This window comes from Carya illinoinensis, chromosome 15 (assembly GCF_018687715.1).
Source record: "Carya illinoinensis cultivar Pawnee chromosome 15, C.illinoinensisPawnee_v1, whole genome shotgun sequence".
In the NCBI taxonomy this organism is placed as follows: Eukaryota; Viridiplantae; Streptophyta; class Magnoliopsida; order Fagales; family Juglandaceae; genus Carya; species Carya illinoinensis.
In genome coordinates, this window is record NC_056766.1 from 29,485,580 (window position 1) to 29,504,932 (window position 19,353).

The window sequence follows — 19,353 nt, forward strand, 5'->3', positions numbered from 1 at the left end:
ACTCGGTAGTCTTGCAGTTTACTTTTCCTGTGTTAAATCAGTAGACAGTAAATGATGAATACTACAGGTGTAAGCATGTGCAAAATGTCCTTCAAACTTTTTCCTTCGTTCTATATAAATCTTACCAAGTCTCATTTCAATAAGTATAGCAGCCCAATATTTCAAACCATATATAAAAAAAAATATGATGTATCAGAAATCATGCTCTATGCTTAGACTTGAAAATAAATCTTCACAAAATAATTCTACTCAACCACTTCACCAAGGTGCTTAAATTTCACAAAATACTAGAAATAAAGTGTGTGTCAATCATATATGTATCAATGCACATCACATTAATGCAATTTTTTTTAAAAAAAAATCTATGCACACACGCTACCCACCAACTAGTGAGAGACATGGTCCTCAATGAATTGAACGAAAGAAAACAAAGTGCACAAGAATAAGTAAGCGACACAGACAACTAGTCATGTGATATAAAATGAAAGCAAAACAATAAATATAAATAACATAAAATGAAATTAAAGAAAGCTGTAAAGGGAAGAAATTAATAAATAAATCAAGATCAAAATTAAAAAACTTTCCCGGGATCTTGCACAAGTAAGATCTTTTCGTTTGAATCAAAGGCAGTCATGAATGGCTTTAGACGTTGTCCATTGATAGTGAAGCTATTGCCATTTTTCAGATTGACAATGTCTACTGCCCCGTGAGGATGAATCTCATTTATAATGTATGGCCCACTCCATTGGGATTTCAGCTTCCCGGGAAAAAGATGTAGTCTAGAATCATAGAAGAACACTTTCTGATTAGGGACAAGATGTTTGTCATGGATCTTCTTGTCATGCAAGGCCTTCGTTCGCTCCTTTGTCAAGTGATAATTGTCGTAGGCCTCCCTCATTTCTTCATCAAGTTTCGTAATCTGTAACTTTCTTTAACATTTTGCAGCATCAAGTGAAAAGTTAATTTGCTTGATAGCCCATAAAGCACGATGCTGAATCTCAACAGGTAAATGACAAGCCCGACCATAAACCAATATATAAGGTGACATCCCTAAGTTAGTTTTGAATGTAGTCCTATAAGCCTAGAAAACATTAACCAATTTTCAGACCAGTTCTTCCGAGTGGGATGGACTATTTTTTTAAGAATAAGTTTGATCTCTCTATTGGCCAACTCAGCTTGACCATTAGTCTGGGGGTGATATGGAGTAGAGACTTTGTAGGTCACTCCATATTTCTGCATAAGTTTTTGAAAATGTTTGTTATAAAAATGTGAACCCCCATCACTAATAATCTCCTTGGGAATGCCAAAACATGCAAACAATTCTTTCAAGAAACAGATGACAACCTTATGATCATTTGTTCTACAAGGTATGACCTCTACCCATTTTAAAACATAATCCATAGCAACTAAAATATAAGAATTCCCAAATTCATTTGGGAATGGTCCCATAAAGTCAATCCCCTAATAATCAAATATCTCAAGTGTAAGAATATGGGAAATGGGCATCATGTTACGTGATGTGATTTTTTCAAGTTTCTAACAAGACTCACATGCTTTGCAAAAAGACTCCACATCTCTAAAAATAGTAGGCCAATAGAGTCCACTTTGCAAAATTTTGGCAACAGTTTTTTTAGCTGTAAAATGGCCTCCACAAGCTCCAGTATGGTAAAAGTGAAAAACAGAGGTAAACTCATCATCAAGAATACATCGACACACCAATTGATCAACACAATACCTAAAAAAATAAGGAGTGTCGAAATAATAAAATCGTACATTTGCAAGGAACTTATGTTTGTCCTGGACTGTCCAATGCTCCGGCATCCAGTCAGTGACAAGGTAATTCATAATGTCCGCAAACTATGAAGCGCGCGACACTACAAAAAGATGCTCATCAGGAAAATTTTCATTTAACGGAGGAATGGATGTAGACACATCAGGTAGCTACAGTCGTGACAGGTGATCGGCTACCACATTCATAGCTCTATTTTTATCCTGAATAGTGATGTCAAATTCTTGGAGCAAAAGAATCCAACATATCAACCTGGGTTTAGCATCATTCTTTGACAACAAATACCATTTGCTGTCGGAGATAGGATAAATGATGCCCACAACTAACAATTTCAGCACTTCATTCTTCACCACCTCCTACATGGTAGGATTCAACCTTCGCTATGCATAACGGACTGGTCTTGCATCTCCTTCTAGAAAAATATTGTGGGTACAAATTGAAGGGTCAATACCTTTGATGTCTGCAATATTCCAGCCTATCGCTCCTCGATGATGTCTCAGCACTGTTAATAATTTTACTTCCTGCTTTGAAGTAAGCTGAGAAGAAATGACCACTAGAAATGTATCCTCAATTGGGCCCAGAAAAACATACTTCAATGTGACGCCCCCAAATCCCCACGCCCAAACACGGGAAAATCGATACGTCCGGATGGTGACAACCCGGGTCACCATCCTATCGACGGGTGCCGAGTGTGTGCAAGGCAACATGTGTGTACAAAGAAACACACAGCGGATAACGAAAGTCATAACTAAGTACCAGAATTTTTCTTAACGTAATACAAGCTGTTTAAAACATACATAAATAAAACATTACAAAAACCCAAATACAGTTTTAAATCAAACATAAAGCATAGCATCAGCAACCCGGCGGAGCCGCATCCTCGGGCTCAGCCTCCCTCTCTTCGTCCTCCAACCTTGCACCAAAAGCTACGGAACCAAAACGGTACCGCAGGTAAGTAAAATCCAAACACTACCAGATAAAAACACATAGAACTCAAACAATATGCATGAAACATGCCCAATGCACAAAGCCCATAAAACACGATTTTTCCACACACGCCAAAAAACCATTTGGCCCAAAAAACACATCCTTTTCGAAAAAAAAAAACACGCCAAAAGTCACATTTGGCCTTTGTCCGACTCAAACCAGAATCCATATTAACCGTATGCACCATGACCTCACCTAGGGGTCATCCGCACACCCTGGCTCCAGTGCCACACCGCAGAGTACCACCACGCATGTGACACCTAACGAGCGATGCCCAGTTTCGCGCCCCGCGCGTTCGTAGCCAAGCATCCTCTAGCCCTCATCAGCGAAGGGCCACGGAGTCGGTGCGTAGAGCGATGCCCGGTTCCCCGCCCGGCGCGTTCGTAGCCGAGCAACTCCTAGCCCCCGCTCCCGTCGTCTAGCGACAACCCAGGGGACATCACTCAGTTTATTCCGCTCCTGAGTGACCAGAGGAGCTCCACCAGGATAATACCCCATCCCGGCTTGGGGTCGTGATACACATGCACCCGTAAGACCACTTACGCCAATACACAGGCTTTTCACACTTAAACAAAAACACACGTGCATGCACCATGCAATGCCATAACAATGCATAATAAAATAATCCAACAACATAAATCAAGTAAACAGGCAACTCCGTCCTCCATCCATCCGACCCCCGAACTCCTCGGACTCAGTTCGGAATCAACCAACCAGCAGATAAATTAAATTGAATGAGCAATATATATTTAAATCTGAAAATAGGGTTTGGAAATTATTTACAGCGCTATAAGGTAATTTTAGAAAACACGAGGCGTTGCAAACAGCGGCGAAAAAGTAACGTCACAGTGAAAATTCACTGTGGCTGTGGGTTGTGAAAAACCCACTTTTGAACGGGGATAAACTAGGGCTTGGGATTGATAGGGAATGGTCTAGGGATGATTGTGAAGCTATTGGAAGTGGTGGTTGGCCGTGGGTGGCGGCGAAATCGCCGGTGGGAGGCCGGATTTCCCAAAAAGGAAAGCTAGCTCGTAGGAGTTGCTCCGGTGGTCGTTGGTGGTTGGAAATAGGTGGGTTAGGACGGCAAGGGACCGGTGATGAAGTGGTGAAGAATGGTGGCCGGAGGTGGAGCGACGGCAGCGGATCGGAGCCAAAGCCGTGCGGGCTTTAAGGAGGATTTCCGGTCAAACGGCCGGCTGGTTGGGGGTGAGTTTCGGTGGGGAGGTGCGCCGGAGGGAGACGAAGCGAATGGGACCGGCGGTGAGCCGCACGGTGGCCGGACGGCGGTATATCGGGGAGTTGAAGCTTCCGGTGTGAGGGAGAGAGAAGAGAGAGAGAGAGGCCGGGGGGGTCGACGCGGGGAGAGAGAGAGAGGGAAAAAGAAAGAAAGAGAAAAAAGAAAAAGAAAGGAAAAAGAAAGAAGGAAAAAGAGAAAAAGGAAAAAGAAAAGGAAAAAGGGAAAGAGATGTAGGGAAAAGACGAGGTCTAATCCTCAGTCCGGGAAAAACAATACTAAACCGCCGCGAAGATATTAAAAACTGTAAACAACTAAAAGAAATAAAACACAACATCAATTAAATTAAAAACAATTTTAAAACGCAAATAAATTAAAATAAATAACTAAAATATTAATTAAAATAAAGACAACTATTTCAGCGAAAATACACTCAAAAGCGGGTCATCACATCCTCCCCTCCTTAAAAACAAATTTCGTCCTCGAAATTTGCAAGATCAGCCATCAACCTAAAGCAAGCCACAAGAAAGCACATAAACCAACTGTGATCCAGATTAAGATACATACCTTCTCTATTCGAACAAGTACGGGTACTGCTCCCTCATGTCCGCTGCTCGCTCCCAAGAGAAGTCTTGAGCTAACGGGTCTCCCCAAGCCACTTTAACCAAAGGTATCGTCTTGGACCTCAACTGTTGCTCATTCCAATCCAAAATCTGCGACGGAACAACTTCATAAGTGAGATCCGGTTGCAACTGAATACCCGCTGGGTCGACGAAGCGTGGCTCTTGCTGTCCAAAGCTCTTCTTCAGGGATGATACGTGGAAGACATCATGAACATTCCCAAAATAATCTGGCAAAGCAACTCTATAAGCGACGGACCCTACTCTCTCCAGAATCTGAAAAGGGCCGACGTACCTTGGATCTAACTTCCTCTTCTTACCAAAACGCTTAACACCTCTCATGGGAGAGACTTTAAGGTAAACCCAATCACCAACTTCAAACGACAACTCTCTCCTCCTGGTATCAGCATAACTCTTCTGGCGACTCTGAGCTGCCGCCATTTTATCTCTGATGATCCGGACTTGGCTTTGCATCTCTTGAATTATTTCGGGTCCAATTATCCTACTCTCCCCAACTTCATCCCAACACAAGGGCGACCTGCACTTTCTCCCATAAAGAGCTTCATAGGGAGCCATCTGAATGGTCGCATGGAAGCTGTTATTGTATGCAAACTCGATGAGCGGCAAATGGTTTTCCCAACTTCCTTGGAATTCCATGACACATGCTCGCAACATGTCTTCCAGGGTCTGAATGGTGCGCTCTGACTGGCCGTTTGTCTGCGGGTGATAAGCAGTACTGAACTTCAACTTAGTACCCAAAGCTGCCTGCAAACTCTTCCAGAACTGCGACGTAAACCTCGGGTCTCGATCCGACACTATACTCTTTGGTACGCCGTGTAGCCGCACTATCTCTTTGACATACAAACGGGTCAACTTACCCAAAGAGTCGGTGTTATTAACAGGCAGAAAATGAGCACTCTTCATTAACCGGTCCACAATCACCCAAATAGAATTCTTCCCACTAGGCGTTCTCGGCAAACCCACTACAAAGTCCATCGTGATGTCATCCCACTTCCACTCAGGAATAGGGAGGGGTTGGAGCATGCCTGCAGGTCTCTGATGCTCGGCCTTCACCTGATGGCATGTGTGACATTTCTCCACATATAAGGCAACGTCCTTCTTCATTCCATCCCACCAGTAATTTTTCTTCAAGTCCCGATACATCTTTGTACTGCCGGGATGAACTGAATAAGGGGCCGCATGAGCTTCCGCCATGATCCGTTCTTTGAAATCTGAGTCCTTTGGGACCATTCTGCGATCTCGGAACCGAAGTATCCCATCATTATCCATGCTATAATGCAACGGCCCTCGAGATTTTCTGACTCTTTTCCTGATGTTCAGCAGCTTCGGATCCTTTCTTTGGAGAGTTTTCAATTCTTCAAAATAAGTTACCCGAATATCAAGAACTGAAGACAAAATCTCCACTTGCTGCGAACTCTCTATAAGGAGCCTTCTCATCCCACAAAGCAATGAATCCAATTCTGACGGCTCGGCTTCATCTTCCAAGTGTGACTTTCGGCTCAAAGCATCAGCAACTATATTAGCCTTTCCCGGATGGTACTTGATCTCACACTGATAGTCACTGATTAGCTCCAGCCATCGCCTCTGCCTCATATTCAGATTTTTCTGGGAAAACAAATGCTTCAAACTCTTGTGATCGATAAAAACCTCGCAAGCTTCCCCATACAAGAAGTGCCGCCAGATTTTGAGGGCAAAAACAATCGCAGCCAATTCTAGATCGTGCGTCGGATAATTCTTCTCATGGTCCTTTAGCTGACGAGATGCATAGGCTACAACCCGTCCTTCCTGCATAAGGACACAACCCAACCCAAACTTAGACGCATCACTGAAGACTACGAATGGCTTATGCGGTTCTGGGAGCGCTAACACTGGTGCCGTCGTCAACCTGTTCTTTAATTCCTGGAAGCTTCTCTCACATTTCTCTGACCAAACAAATTCTGTATTCTTCCGAGTTAAAGCTGTGAGAGGTCCGGATAGGCGAGCAAAACCCTCTACAAATCTTCGGTAGTATCCGGCGAGCCCCAAGAAACTCCTGACCTCGCGCACTGTAGTCGGGCGCTGCCATGACAAAATGGCTTCTACCTTACTAGGATCAACAGCCACTCCGCCCCGGGAAATTACGTGCCCAAGAAATTTAACTTCTTCCAACCAGAATTCACACTTGCTGAGCTTGGCGTATAGCTGGTGTTATCTCAATCTCTCAAGTACCAGACTAAGATGATACACATGCTCTTCAACATCTCGGGAATAAATCAGTATATCATCAATAAATACTACCACAAAGGAATCCAGATAAGGTCGAAACACTCGATTCATCAAATCCATGAAAGCTGCAGGGGCATTAGCTAACCCAAACGGCATCACCTTAAATTCATAATGCCCATACCTCGACCTGAAAGCAGTTTTAGGCACATCCTGGTCTCTGATTCTCAGCTGGTAGTATCCCGACCTCAGATCAATCTTAGAGAACACGGCTGCTCCTTGAAGCTGATCAAATAAATCATCTATCCGCGGGAGAGGATATTTATTTTTGATGGTCACCTTGTTCAATTCCTGATAATCAATGCACATACGAAGGGTTCCATCTTTCTTCTTAACAAATAAAACTAGTGCACCCCATGGCGACGTACTAGGCTGAATAAATCCCTTCTCTACGAGTTCTTGCAACTGAGTCTTCAACTCTTTCAATTCAGCCGGTGCCATGCGATAAGGAGCTTTATGCACAGGAGCCGCTCTAGGTTCCAATTCTATAACAAACTCCATCTCCCGAACAGGGGGTAGTCCGGGCAAGTCATCCACAAACATATCGGGGAATTCTTTCACAACTGGAATGTCTGCCAAAGACTTCTTCTCAGACGGCGTGGACACCATCTACACCAAGAATGCATCCGCTCCCCATGCAATCTCTCTTCTTGCCTGAATCGCCGATATAATTATCTGCTTTTCTTTTAATCTACTCCCCACAAATTCCAGACAATCACCATCTGGAAGCTGAAAGCTAATTATCCGACTTCTGCAATTAATACTCGCAGAATATCGGTATAGCCAATCCATCCCGAGGATGATATCGAAGCCCAACAGCTTGAACACCACCAAATCAGCATCCAAGAACCTTCCCTCAAAATTTAACGGGCATCCCAAAGCAACCTTGGAACACCACACCATCTCACCATCGGGTAGAGCCACTACCATAGACTTCGGCAACGGTTCCGTGACCAAATTACACACCCGAGCAAACGTGGAAGATACAAACGACCGTGAAGCACCGGAATCAAACAAAGTACAAGCATAAAACTCATACAAACGGACTCTTCCTGAACCAAACACATCAACCCATGAAATCCAAAAAGCAAAGAATAAACCACAAACACCAAAAATTAAATCCAACTTAAGATTAAATTAAACCATACCTATAATTACTCCAGCATCATGGGTCACTGGTGCCTCATCATCCACCTCTCCGGGTGTGACAGCATAAACCCGGGCTTGCACTGCTTGTCTCGGGTTGGTTCTTCCACCGTGTCTACCTCCACGGCTTCCTTGAACTCTGACGGAGCAATCCCGAGCGATATGTCCCACTTGGCCGCACTGGTAACATTGGGGTCCGCTACTCATCCGGCACTCGCCCTCATGAGCTCTATTACAAGCTCCACAAATAGGCACCTGTCCTCTCATACGAACACCTGAGGACGTTTGAGGTCGAGTTCCGGTCCGCTGAACAAACTTCTGGGGCGAACCCGAGCTGCTTCCTTCACTAGAAAAACTCCGCCTCTTATGCCCTGGAGGGGAGCCTACACTCAGATTATTTTCCCACTCCACAAGGGTGGCCACATCCACTAATTCCTGAAAAGTGGATATCCGATGGCTGACCACCATACGGCGTATGTCATGGCGTAGCCCCTCCTGAAAACGATCTGCTCGCATCTCCTTAGTGGCGAGAAGGTGAGCAGCAAATTGCTCAAGTTCTATGAACCTCCGGGCGTATTGTTCCACTGTCGCGCCCCCTTGGACCAGATTGGAGAACTATCTTGCCTTTTGCTTTCTTACCGATGCGGGAAAGAAGCGGTCATTGAACTCCTTCTTGAAACGCTGCCAGGTCACCGCAGCGAAAGATCCCAATTCAGATTCTAGCATCACCCTCTTGGTATCCCACCAATCAGAAGCGGTACCTTGCAAGAGATAGCTAGCGTAGAGTACTTGTTGTGCCTCAGTGCATCCACACACCTCAAAGGTTTTTTCCAGATCTTTGATCCATTTTCCAGCCTGAAGTGGATCCTAATTTCCAGTGAAGTGTGGAGTCCTATGCGCCAGGAAGCGCTCATAGGTGCATCCGGCTTGCACCATGCTACTGGACCCTCTTGGATACATCCAAGGCCCTCCCTGATATGGCCAAGGACCTCCTGGTTGTGGCCAAAACCCTCCTTGTTGTGGACAAGGCCCTCCTGATGGTGGACAAGGCCCTCCTGATGGTGGCCAGGGACCCCCTTGTTGTGGCCAAGGTCCTTGTTGTGGCCAAGGCCCTGTCTGTTGAGACCTCGCACTCTGCTGCATAAATTCCGTCATCTGCCGTATTGCTTCGGCTAGGGAGTCATCCCTGGAGGTATTGTCCCGTGGTTCCTGGGTAGATTTCCTTGGTCTCCCCATTTTCCTGCCACAACACCACTCTTGACCCTCCTTTAAGAAAACAAATAAAACCATCATAAAACCAACAAAAACAAAACCAACACCACACTGCAAGAAACAAAAGAAGCCAGCTTGCAAAAACATAACCAAATAAATACAAACAAACAAACAAGCTCAAACAAATAAAACAAATAAAACAACTGTACTTAACATAATTTTCAAAACACAACTTTAAAAAGCATTCTGGTACTGCCTACGGGACATGTGGTTTTACCCAGAGCCAAACCGCTTTGATACCACCTGTGACGCCCCCAAATCCCCACGCCCGAACACGGAGAAATCGAGACGTCCGGATGGTGACAACCCGGGTCACCATCCTATTGACGGGTGCCGAGTGTGTGCAAGGCAACATATGTGTACAAAGAAACACGCAGCGGATAACGAAAGTCATAACTAAGTACCAGAATTTTTCTTAACGTAATACAAGCTGTTTAAAACATACATAAATAAAACATTACAAAAACCCAAATACAGTTTTAAATCAAATATAAAGCATAGCATCAGCAACCCGGCGGAGCCGCATCCTCGGGCTCAGCCTCCTCCTCTTCGTCCTCCAACCCTGCACCAAAAGCTACGGAACCAAAACGGTACCGCAGGTAAGTAAAATCCAAACACTACCAGATAAAAACACATAGAACTCAAACAATATGCATGAAACATGCCCAATGCACAAAGCCCATAAAACACGATTTTTCCACACACGCCAAAAAACCATTTGGCCCAAAAAACACATCATTTCCGAAAAAAAAAAACGCCAAAAGTCACATTTGGCCTTTGTCCGACTCAAACCAGAATCCATATTAACCGTATGCACCATGACCTCCCCTAGGGGTCATCCGCACACCCTGGCTCCAGTGCCACACCGCAGAGTACCACCACGCATGTGACACCTAACGAGCGATGCCCAGTTCTGCGCCCCGCGCGTTCTTAGCCAAGCATCCTTTAGCCCTCACCAGCGAAGGGCCACGGAATCGGTGCGTAGAGCCCGGTTCCCCGCCCGACGCGTTCGTAGCCGAGCAACTCCTAGCCCCCGCTCCCGTCGTCTAGCGACAACCCAGGGGACATCACTTAGTTTATTCCGCTCCCGAGTGACCAGAGGAGCTCCACCGGGATAATACCCCATCCCGGCTTGGGGTCGTGATACAGACGCACCCGTAAGACCACTTACGCCAATACACAGGTTTTTCACACTTAAACAAAAACACACGTGCATGCACCATGAAATGCCATAACAATGCATAATAAAATAATCCAACAACATAAATCAAGTAAACAGGCAACTCCCTCCTCCATCCATCCGACCCACGAACTCCTCGGACTCAGTCCGGAATCAACCAACCAGCAGATAAATTAAATTGAATGAGCAATATATATTTAAATTTGAAAATAGGGTTTGGAAATTACTTACAGCACTATAAGGCAATTTTAGAAAACACGAGGCGTTGCAAACGGCGGCGAAAAAGCAACGTCACAGTGAAAATTCACTGTGGCCGTGGGTTGTGAAAAACCCACTTTTGAACGGGGACAAACTAGGGCTTGGGATTGATAGGGAATGGTCTAGGGATGGTTGTGAAGCTATTGGAAGTGGTGGTTGGCCGTGGGTGGCGGCGAAATCGCCGGTGGGAGGCCAGATTTCCCAAAAAGGAAAGCTAGCTCGTAGGAGCTATTCTGGTGGTCGTTGGTGGCCGGAAATAGGTGGGTTAGGATGGCAAGGGACCGGTGATAAAGTGGTGAAGAAATGGTGGCCGGAGGTGGAGCGACGGCGGAGGATCGGAGCCAAAGCCGTGCGGGCTTTAAGGAGGATTTCCGGCCAAACGGCCGGCCGGTTGGGGGTGAGTTTCGGTGGGGAGGTGCGCCGGAGGGAGACGAAGCGAACGGGACCGGCGGTGAGCTGCACGGTGGCCGGACGGCGGTATATCGGGGAGTTGAAGCTTCCGGCGTGAGGGAGAGAGAAGAGAGAGAGAGAGGCCGGGGGGGTCGATGCGGGGAGAGAGAGAGAGGGAAAAAGAAAGAAAGAAAAAAAAGAAAAAGAACGGAAAAAGAAAGAAGGAAAAAGAGAAAAAGGAAAAAGAAAAGGAAAAAGGGAAAGAGATGTAGGGAAAAGACGAGGTCTAATCCTCAGTCCGGGAAAAACAATACTAAACCGCCGCGAAGATATTAAAAACTGTAAACGACTAAAAGAAATAAAATACAATATCAATTAAATTAAAAACAATTTTAAAACGCAAATAAATTAAAATAAATAACTAAAATATTAATTAAAATAAAGATAACTATTTCAGCAAAAATATACTCAAAAGCGGGTCATCACATTCAAGTTCTCGGGTAGTGGCTTCAACTATAGTATTGAGATTTCTTCTTCTGATGACTTCATGGCTCCTGGTAAATCAAGAGCTTTAAAGACTGGCTTACGCCAATTACTCGTGTACTTCACATCTGATAACTAAAGAGACCTAGTTGTCTCTGTTAATTGCCCATTTGATTTTGTCAACTCTAATGATGTAGGAATTGTCTCAACAAGAATCTCAGACTACTCATGAAAGTCATCCTCATATGCACTCTAGTAATCAAATATTGATAATAACTTTGAAATGTCAAAATCATACACCATATCAACAGCTTGCACATCTGAATCATCACATACACTAGGCATCTTGCAAGCGTTGAACACATTCATCTCCAATGTCATATTCTCGAAAGTGAGCTTTAGTACTCAACTTTGAAAATTGATAAGTGCATTCGAAGTAGCAAGGAATGGGCATCCAAGTATGACAGACTTATGGTGAATAGTGAAGACTAGCTACTGCATGTCAAGAACTACAAAATCCATTGGGTAATAAAATTTGTCCACCTGGACCAGCACATCTTCAACTATACCCCTCGGCACTTTAACTGATATGTCAGCCAACTGTAGCATGATGGAGGTCTTTTACAGCTCATCCAATCCCAGCTGCTCATACACTGAGAATGGTAGCAAGTTCACACTACTTCCTAGATCAAGTAGAGCTCTCCTAATGCATGACTCACCAATCATAATGGAAATGTGGGGAGAGCTAGGATCTCCAAACTTTTGAGGAGTCTCGTTCAATATCAATGCACTAACTTGCTATGTTAGGAAGGCTTTCTTCTTCACATTCAATTTCCTCTTCACTATGCACAAGTTTTTCAAAAATTTTGCATATGAAGGCACTTGTTGTATGGTATCCAGGAGTGGAATATTAATCTTTACTTGCTTGAAGATCTCCTGAATCTCAGTGTGATATTTGTTCTTTTGGCCAGCTGCTAATCTCTGATGATAGGGAACCATAGGTTGGTACTCTCTACTAGTTTCAACCTCTCCACTCATAGGCTTCTTTGATTCTAGCCTCACTTCTTCTGGTTCTTTCTCAGTTTCATCGGTTTCTATTACATCTGTAGGTTTAGAAGCAACTACATGTCTGTCCATGGTCATCTCAGGTTGGAGAACTTCCTTCCCACTTCTCAAAGTAAGAACTACATTCGTTGTCTCAATAACGTCCCCTGAGACATTATGCACTTCTTGTTGTTGTTGTTGTTGTTTGTATACTGGAGGATTAGGCTGAGGCTGTGCTGGAAATTTTCCCTTCTCTAGAGTGCTCATCTTATTAATGGTGCCACGCAACTCATTTATGGCCTGGGTGTTCTGATTGTTTATGGTGGCCTGAATCTGTATGAATTTCTTAAGTATATTGGCCATCTGTGCCATACTGTCTTCTAGATACTTCTTTGCAGATGATTGAGGATAAGAACTCTGTGCAGCTACATGAGGCTGAAACCCAGGAGGTGCTACAAAAGGATAGCTCTGAGAACTCTGATATAGCTGATATTGGTGCTGAGGAGCACCCTGATGAAATGGCTGCTGCGAAGATGGTGGAGACCGGCCAACTTGATCATTTCTCAATGAGAAATTTGGGTGATTCCTCTACTCCGGATTATATATGTTGGAAAAATGCTGAATTTTGTGCTCTGTTAACTCTGTTAGCTGATTGCATCTGGTTAGACCCACTTTCCTGAAATACTGGCATAATCAGGTAGTCCTGGGTCTTATGGTTCGAATCAGCACATATAGAGCATGCTTCTACTACTTTCATAGCCTTCAATTTTTCCATTTCCATGACCTCCAGTCTTCTAGTTAATGTAGCTATTCGGGCTTGAACATTAATATCTTTCTTAAACTCATATCTGCCCCCACCAGAAATAGCCATTAGTGGCTGTGCTGTTAACGGCACTCGATCAGTCCGAGTATTCTATTGTTGTGTACTCTTAACAAGATAGTCAAAAAATGATAGTGTTTTATCGGGTTCCTTGCTAAAGAATTTTTCATTATACATCGTCTGAACAAACTGCTTGCATTCTGGAGTGAGACCAGTGTAAAAATAGCTCACCAACCTCTAAGATTCGAAAGCATGATGTTGACAGATGTTTACCAAATCTTTAAATTTTTTCCAACTAGCCTGAAAAGTCTCATAAGATTTCTGATTGTAGCTGATTTGCTCTTGCAAAAACTGAGTTATCTGAAAAAGAAATTTTTTTTGTAAGAATTTTTGCTGCATATCAGACCAACTAGAGATATAATTAGGCCTCAAAGAATTAAACCAAATCTTCGCTTTATCCTTTAAAGAGAAAGGAAATAAACGAAGTCTAATAAATTCATCAGTGATGACCCTAGTAACAAAAGTGGTGCAAGCCAATTCAAAATCTGTCAAGTGCTGGTAAGGACTCTTAGAATCCATCCTATGAAACTGAGGTATCACTAACATCATACCATGCTTAATAGAAAAATTAGGTACATCTTCGGGTAAAACAATGCATGAAGGTGCAGTGGTGCAAGTGGATTGCAAATAATCTTTAAGAGTGCGTGGTGCAGGTGCAGCCATGGTTTGTTCAATTTCAATATCCTCGCTCATAGATGAGACAGAAAAACTATCTATCTCTAAGCTGTGATACTACTCTCAATGCTTGATGTGACTCTAAGCAATTAGTCAAATCAAATCGATGAAAAATCACATGATCACAGAGCCCAAAACTCTTAATTTAGGTTTGCCGGTAAAACATAAAATTTTTATTTCATCATTTTCATTATTATAATTTTTTTAAAATTTTATATAAAATATAATAAACAATTCAACCTTTTGAAATCTTAATTTAACTTTTTAAAATTTTAAAGTAATAATAGTATTAAAAAATAATATTTTAAACTTTTATTTAAAATAAAAAATTCTCATCTTACTTACTAAACCTAATCTAGGAAACATGTTTCTCGAATAGATGGTCCATCCGATTTCCAACCAATCATTGAAATATTTTTTTAATATTTTTAAACATTTTTTATAAAAATATATAATTAAATAATATTCATTTCTTTAATCACTTAAAGGAAAAAAAAAGTTTAGTGACTGATCCCGTTTAAAAATGATGAAATTATTGACGTTGGTATAAACTAATAAAAAAAATATTAAAGTAGGGAATAAAATACAAAAATATTACTGAACAATATATTATTTGATAAATTGTTACAGTAAAAAATTAATAGTTTTAATTAAAAAAACTAGTTGATGATATTTGTTTTGATATAGGAAGAAACATATTGTTGATTTGCTTTATGTTGAAGATGACAAATTCGTCCTCTCAATAGATCTATCCAATTTGTTGGTAAATTCCTTGATGTCATCATTGATAAAACCTAATAACAAAATTTTTTTGATTAATTAAATTATGTTGCTGAGTTCCACAAAGACTGTAGGAAACATTGTAAACCACTATTTGAGAGGTTATAGTCCATCCATCTCCTTGGTAAGATATCCATACTTAGAAAATTAATGTTAAGAAGATTAAAACTCATGTCAAGACTCTACCTTATTTTGGTATTCCTATTGTTAATATTTTTAAAATTGTTGAAATTGATTCCTCTAACTTTGGGCACGTGTGGTGGTATTCTGAAATAAATTATTTCATGAAGCTCGTCTGAACAAATTGTTCGCTTCCATTCTCTAGCTTGAAATAGTGTACAAACTAACTATAGTACTATTAATTTTTTTTTTTATCTATTATACTATGTATAATTTCTAAATTTCAAAATAATTTATTAAATCAAAATTTTTTATTACGTATTGGTGGCAAAAGTGCTAAATATGTATTAGAAAAAAATGTTAAGAATATTGCTTTAAAACATATTTTTGCTAGGTGGTAAGCTATTTAAAATATTTTTTTATTTTGATATTGAATACATTGAAAGTTCTCAAAATGCTATCACTGATTTACTTACTCCAAAATTTCTGCTGAATCATGACAAGCAGAAAAGATAAGCACATTTCACATGTTCCTGTTCCTAATAGGAAACTAGTGAAACATGTTCTTGTTTCTCCACTTGATATTTCTTTATCTGTTTCAATATCAAATTCGAAGCAAACTCGAACTTTACTTTCTGCCCAAAAGGGCCGGCAGTAATGCCATCACGTTAAAGAAGACAAAGATATAAAGAAGATATAAAAGGCATACCTAAAATCACCTTATCAGTCATATTCTTAATAAGAACAGAAGGAATATAAACAGATATTGTCTTGGCAGACATCAGAATTATTCAATTCATATCTAATCTGCTAGAAATCCTATTTAAGTGTTGGCTCTGATCGCTTCCCAAGATCAGCTAACTGTTGGATGAATTCATCTAAATTTGTATCCGAACTACCTCCTTTGACTGCACGTAGGGCTGCGGAACTCAGTTGCTTGGCCTTTACCCTCTCTGGCCTACCCTCTTCAACCGAAATGGCCAACAGCCGGGCCAACTCGGCTGATTCGGGAATGGTCTGAGTGCCCTCACAACCTCTGATTGCTACCCCAAACTGCTCCACCAACAACTTGGCATTCGTGTACTGGTCCGCACCTATTGGCCATGTCAACATCACAACCCCAGCGGCAATCCCCTCTAGCACCGAGTTCCACCCACAGTGAGTCACGAACGCACCCACGGCTCGGTGGCTCAGTATGGATACCTGTGGTGCCCATCCCCTTATCACAAACCCTCTGCCCTCCACACGATCTTCGAACCCATCAGGAATGACGCCAAGATCAGCATTCGAATGCTGCTGCTCGTCTTCATGAGGCACCCTCACGCACAAAACAAACTGGACACCACTCTGTTCCAACGCAGCAGCCAGCACATCCATTTGCCTACTTGTCAAAGCCACACTACTCCCGAAACAAACAAAGACAACCGAGTTGTCCGAACGAGCATCCAACCACGTCATTAAATGATGGATCGGCACAGAACTTGCTCTACCCCTAACGATGGATTCGTGGTGTTCCAGAGGCAATAAGGGTCCTACGGCCCACACCCGATCATTTCCGAGTTCTTTCTTCAGATGCGATAAGTAAACGCGCTCCAAATCGACGAACGAGTTAAACACTATTCCCCAACTCATCGAATTGGCTCGCATGTTATTTCTATAAAATTCTGTATCTGGGTCTCCTTTATAGCTTCTATAAAGTCCGGGGATCTGCCACCATGGGTAAGATGGGGAATTCGGGAGTTTCGGGAACGAAACCTGGAAGTTGATATCCTCCGGATCATCGTTTTCCCTTGGATCGCGAGTAAGAGAGAATGAAACCGACAACGTAAAGGCACCGGAAGGTGAGAAGACGACCCGAGGAATCCCGAGCTCGCACGCTAGGTCCTGGGTCCAACCGAGAAAGAAATCGGAGATAATGGCAACAGGGGGCGAGGAATGAGATCGGAACCACTGGAGGAGGATAGGATAGTGAAGGTCACGCAAAGCGCGCATAGTAGAAACGATCCTCTTCTGCGGAGGAGCCGTAACATCAGGGGCAGGAAGAATCAAGTGTTTGAGAGAAAAGGGATGTGTGAAGTAAGGCTGAAGCAGAGGAAGGTGAGAGGGGGTGACGAAAACGGTGACAGTGAGGCCGCGGGTGAGCAGGCGGTGAGTGAGGTCGAGCAGAGGTATAATATGGCCTGACGTTGGATAGGGATAAGCCACGATGTGCACGCCATTTGTGGACATGGTTAAGAAACTCTGGTGTGGTCTTCCGTGTTCTTTACTGGGCAATGGTGGGCATATTAATATCCATATGCATTTGTTTTTCCTTGTATCTATGGGGACAGTGATAGCATTTTATTACTTGTCTTCTCCTGATTTGATCGAGTTTGTTGTTATTCTTAAGGAAAATGATATATTCACAGCTACTAATGATCGATGGGATCTATCGCTAACCTTTTTTATTATCTTATTATTATTTTTTGAACTTTATAATTAAAGAAATATTTTTTAACAATATTATAAATATTTTTTGAAAAAAAATATATTTCAAAGTATTAAAAAAAAATATATATATAAAAAAACAAACTTATTTTATTTATAATACCTAACGGTAGCGAGCGGTGGACCACGTGCTATTCATTATATTCAAACTTGCTTTGCGTCACGACTGAAATCTTCGCAGTCGCAGCCAAATTAACTTACGCACTTGCTGACAGTCTTCCTCACACGTACAGTTCAAACTCATTACTGTTACTTTGCACACAAAATGATGAGCCATGTGTTCCTTTTATAACTGCTTAAAAGTTAATAGCATTGGTAATGGCAAGTTTAAAATTATTTTTAATTTTTTTTATTATAATATAAACTTTTAATTAGATTAGTCTATATTAAATTAATTATCATAACGTCTAAATAATAATATGATATTATATATTTTAAGAATATTTGATAAATTTTTTTAATATTTTACAAATATACTTTATATATTAATTAATAAACTTATTAAAAAATAAAATTATTATTTTTCAACTATTTTTTTCTTCAACTTAATTATTTAATAAATATATTTTGTCAACCATTTACTTAACAATCATATATACAAACGTACCAACATTTACATTTATAATTATGGTTGAAGCCAACTAACATGCCAACAATTTATTATACCAATCAATCACTATTTACAATTCTTGAATTAACTAATTTTTGCCAACTCTTCTTCTTTTACCAACTTTTTTAGTTGTAACTAATAGTTGAAGATCAAATCCTATAAATAGACCCATCCTCTAACTCCACTCATAAAAAACCAAACTTTCTTCCTTCAATTCTTCTATTTTTTTTCTCTTAATTTTTCTTGGATCCCTCTTCAGATTTTGATAATGATTATTCTAATTAGGGCAGTAAAGAAAATTGACAAAACTGGCCAGAACTGATCAAACTAGTCGCCGGAATAAGGAACTGATGACTTGCATAATTTAGTATATTTTATCATTTCTTAACTTTAAACTTCTAATTTTATTTATTTTTGTTGATTTTAGGTTTCATTGTTATTATTTAAATTTTATTTCATATTTGAAGAAAATGAAGATCTAAATTTTAGAAGCCTATCATCTAACGACTCTCTTTCATTTAAATGAAAACTTATTTGAATATGAGAGCTGGTCATCAGAACTGTTTTGAATATACAGATCAAGTTGAAATTAGAAGCCAAAAATTGAAGGAATCTTAAAAAAAGAAGAAGAAGAAGAAGAGAAAGGACGCTTACTATTGAAAAGTGGAGGCATGCAACGTGGGGCCCTTAATTTGAATTGAATGAAGAAGTTTTTGGGTTTAACTTGGCAATCAGATGCAAGCAAAACTTTTTTGGGTTTGACTTGGCAATGAGATGCAAGCTGACATGCATTATGGTGAAGGAAGCTAGCGGTTTGGTTTGGATCCACATGTAATGAGCAACAACCTTTGAATTTATTTGATTTTATTATCTGTTTTGGAGGCTAAATGCACAGACGATAGACTAATTTTGATTTTTGAACGCTGGAGCAAGTTGCAACACGCACGAAGCGGAATTGACAGAACGAGACCCTAACAACAATATTTGATTTAATCCATTTTAAAAAGGATGGAGAGATTTTTTTACTCTCGTTTTGCACGAAACACAGCGCGGAGAAAAAAAGAAAGAGAACGGAAGGAAGAGAGAAGAAGAGAAGACACTGCGACTTGGAAGAT

The 19,353-nt window shown here is 41.4% G+C and overlaps 1 protein-coding gene across 1 annotated transcript; it reads right to left on the reverse strand.

Moving 5' to 3' along the window:
- Positions 1 to 15,847: 15,847 nt before the first annotated feature.
- LOC122297803 (flavonol 3-O-glucosyltransferase UGT89B1-like) lies at positions 15,848 to 17,458 on the reverse strand. The gene has a single exon (XM_043107994.1). The coding sequence runs from the start codon at positions 17,368 to 17,370 to the stop codon at positions 15,961 to 15,963; it is 1,410 nt and encodes a 469-aa protein (XP_042963928.1). The 5' UTR covers positions 17,371 to 17,458; the 3' UTR covers positions 15,848 to 15,960.
- Between the last annotated feature and the right edge of the window lie 1,895 nt (positions 17,459 to 19,353).

Bases quoted from the DNA above. Each gene is read 5' to 3' on its own strand.
- LOC122297803 (XM_043107994.1), bottom strand. From the start codon at position 17,370: ATGTCCACAAATGGCGTGCACATCGTGGCTTATCCCTATCCAACGTCA.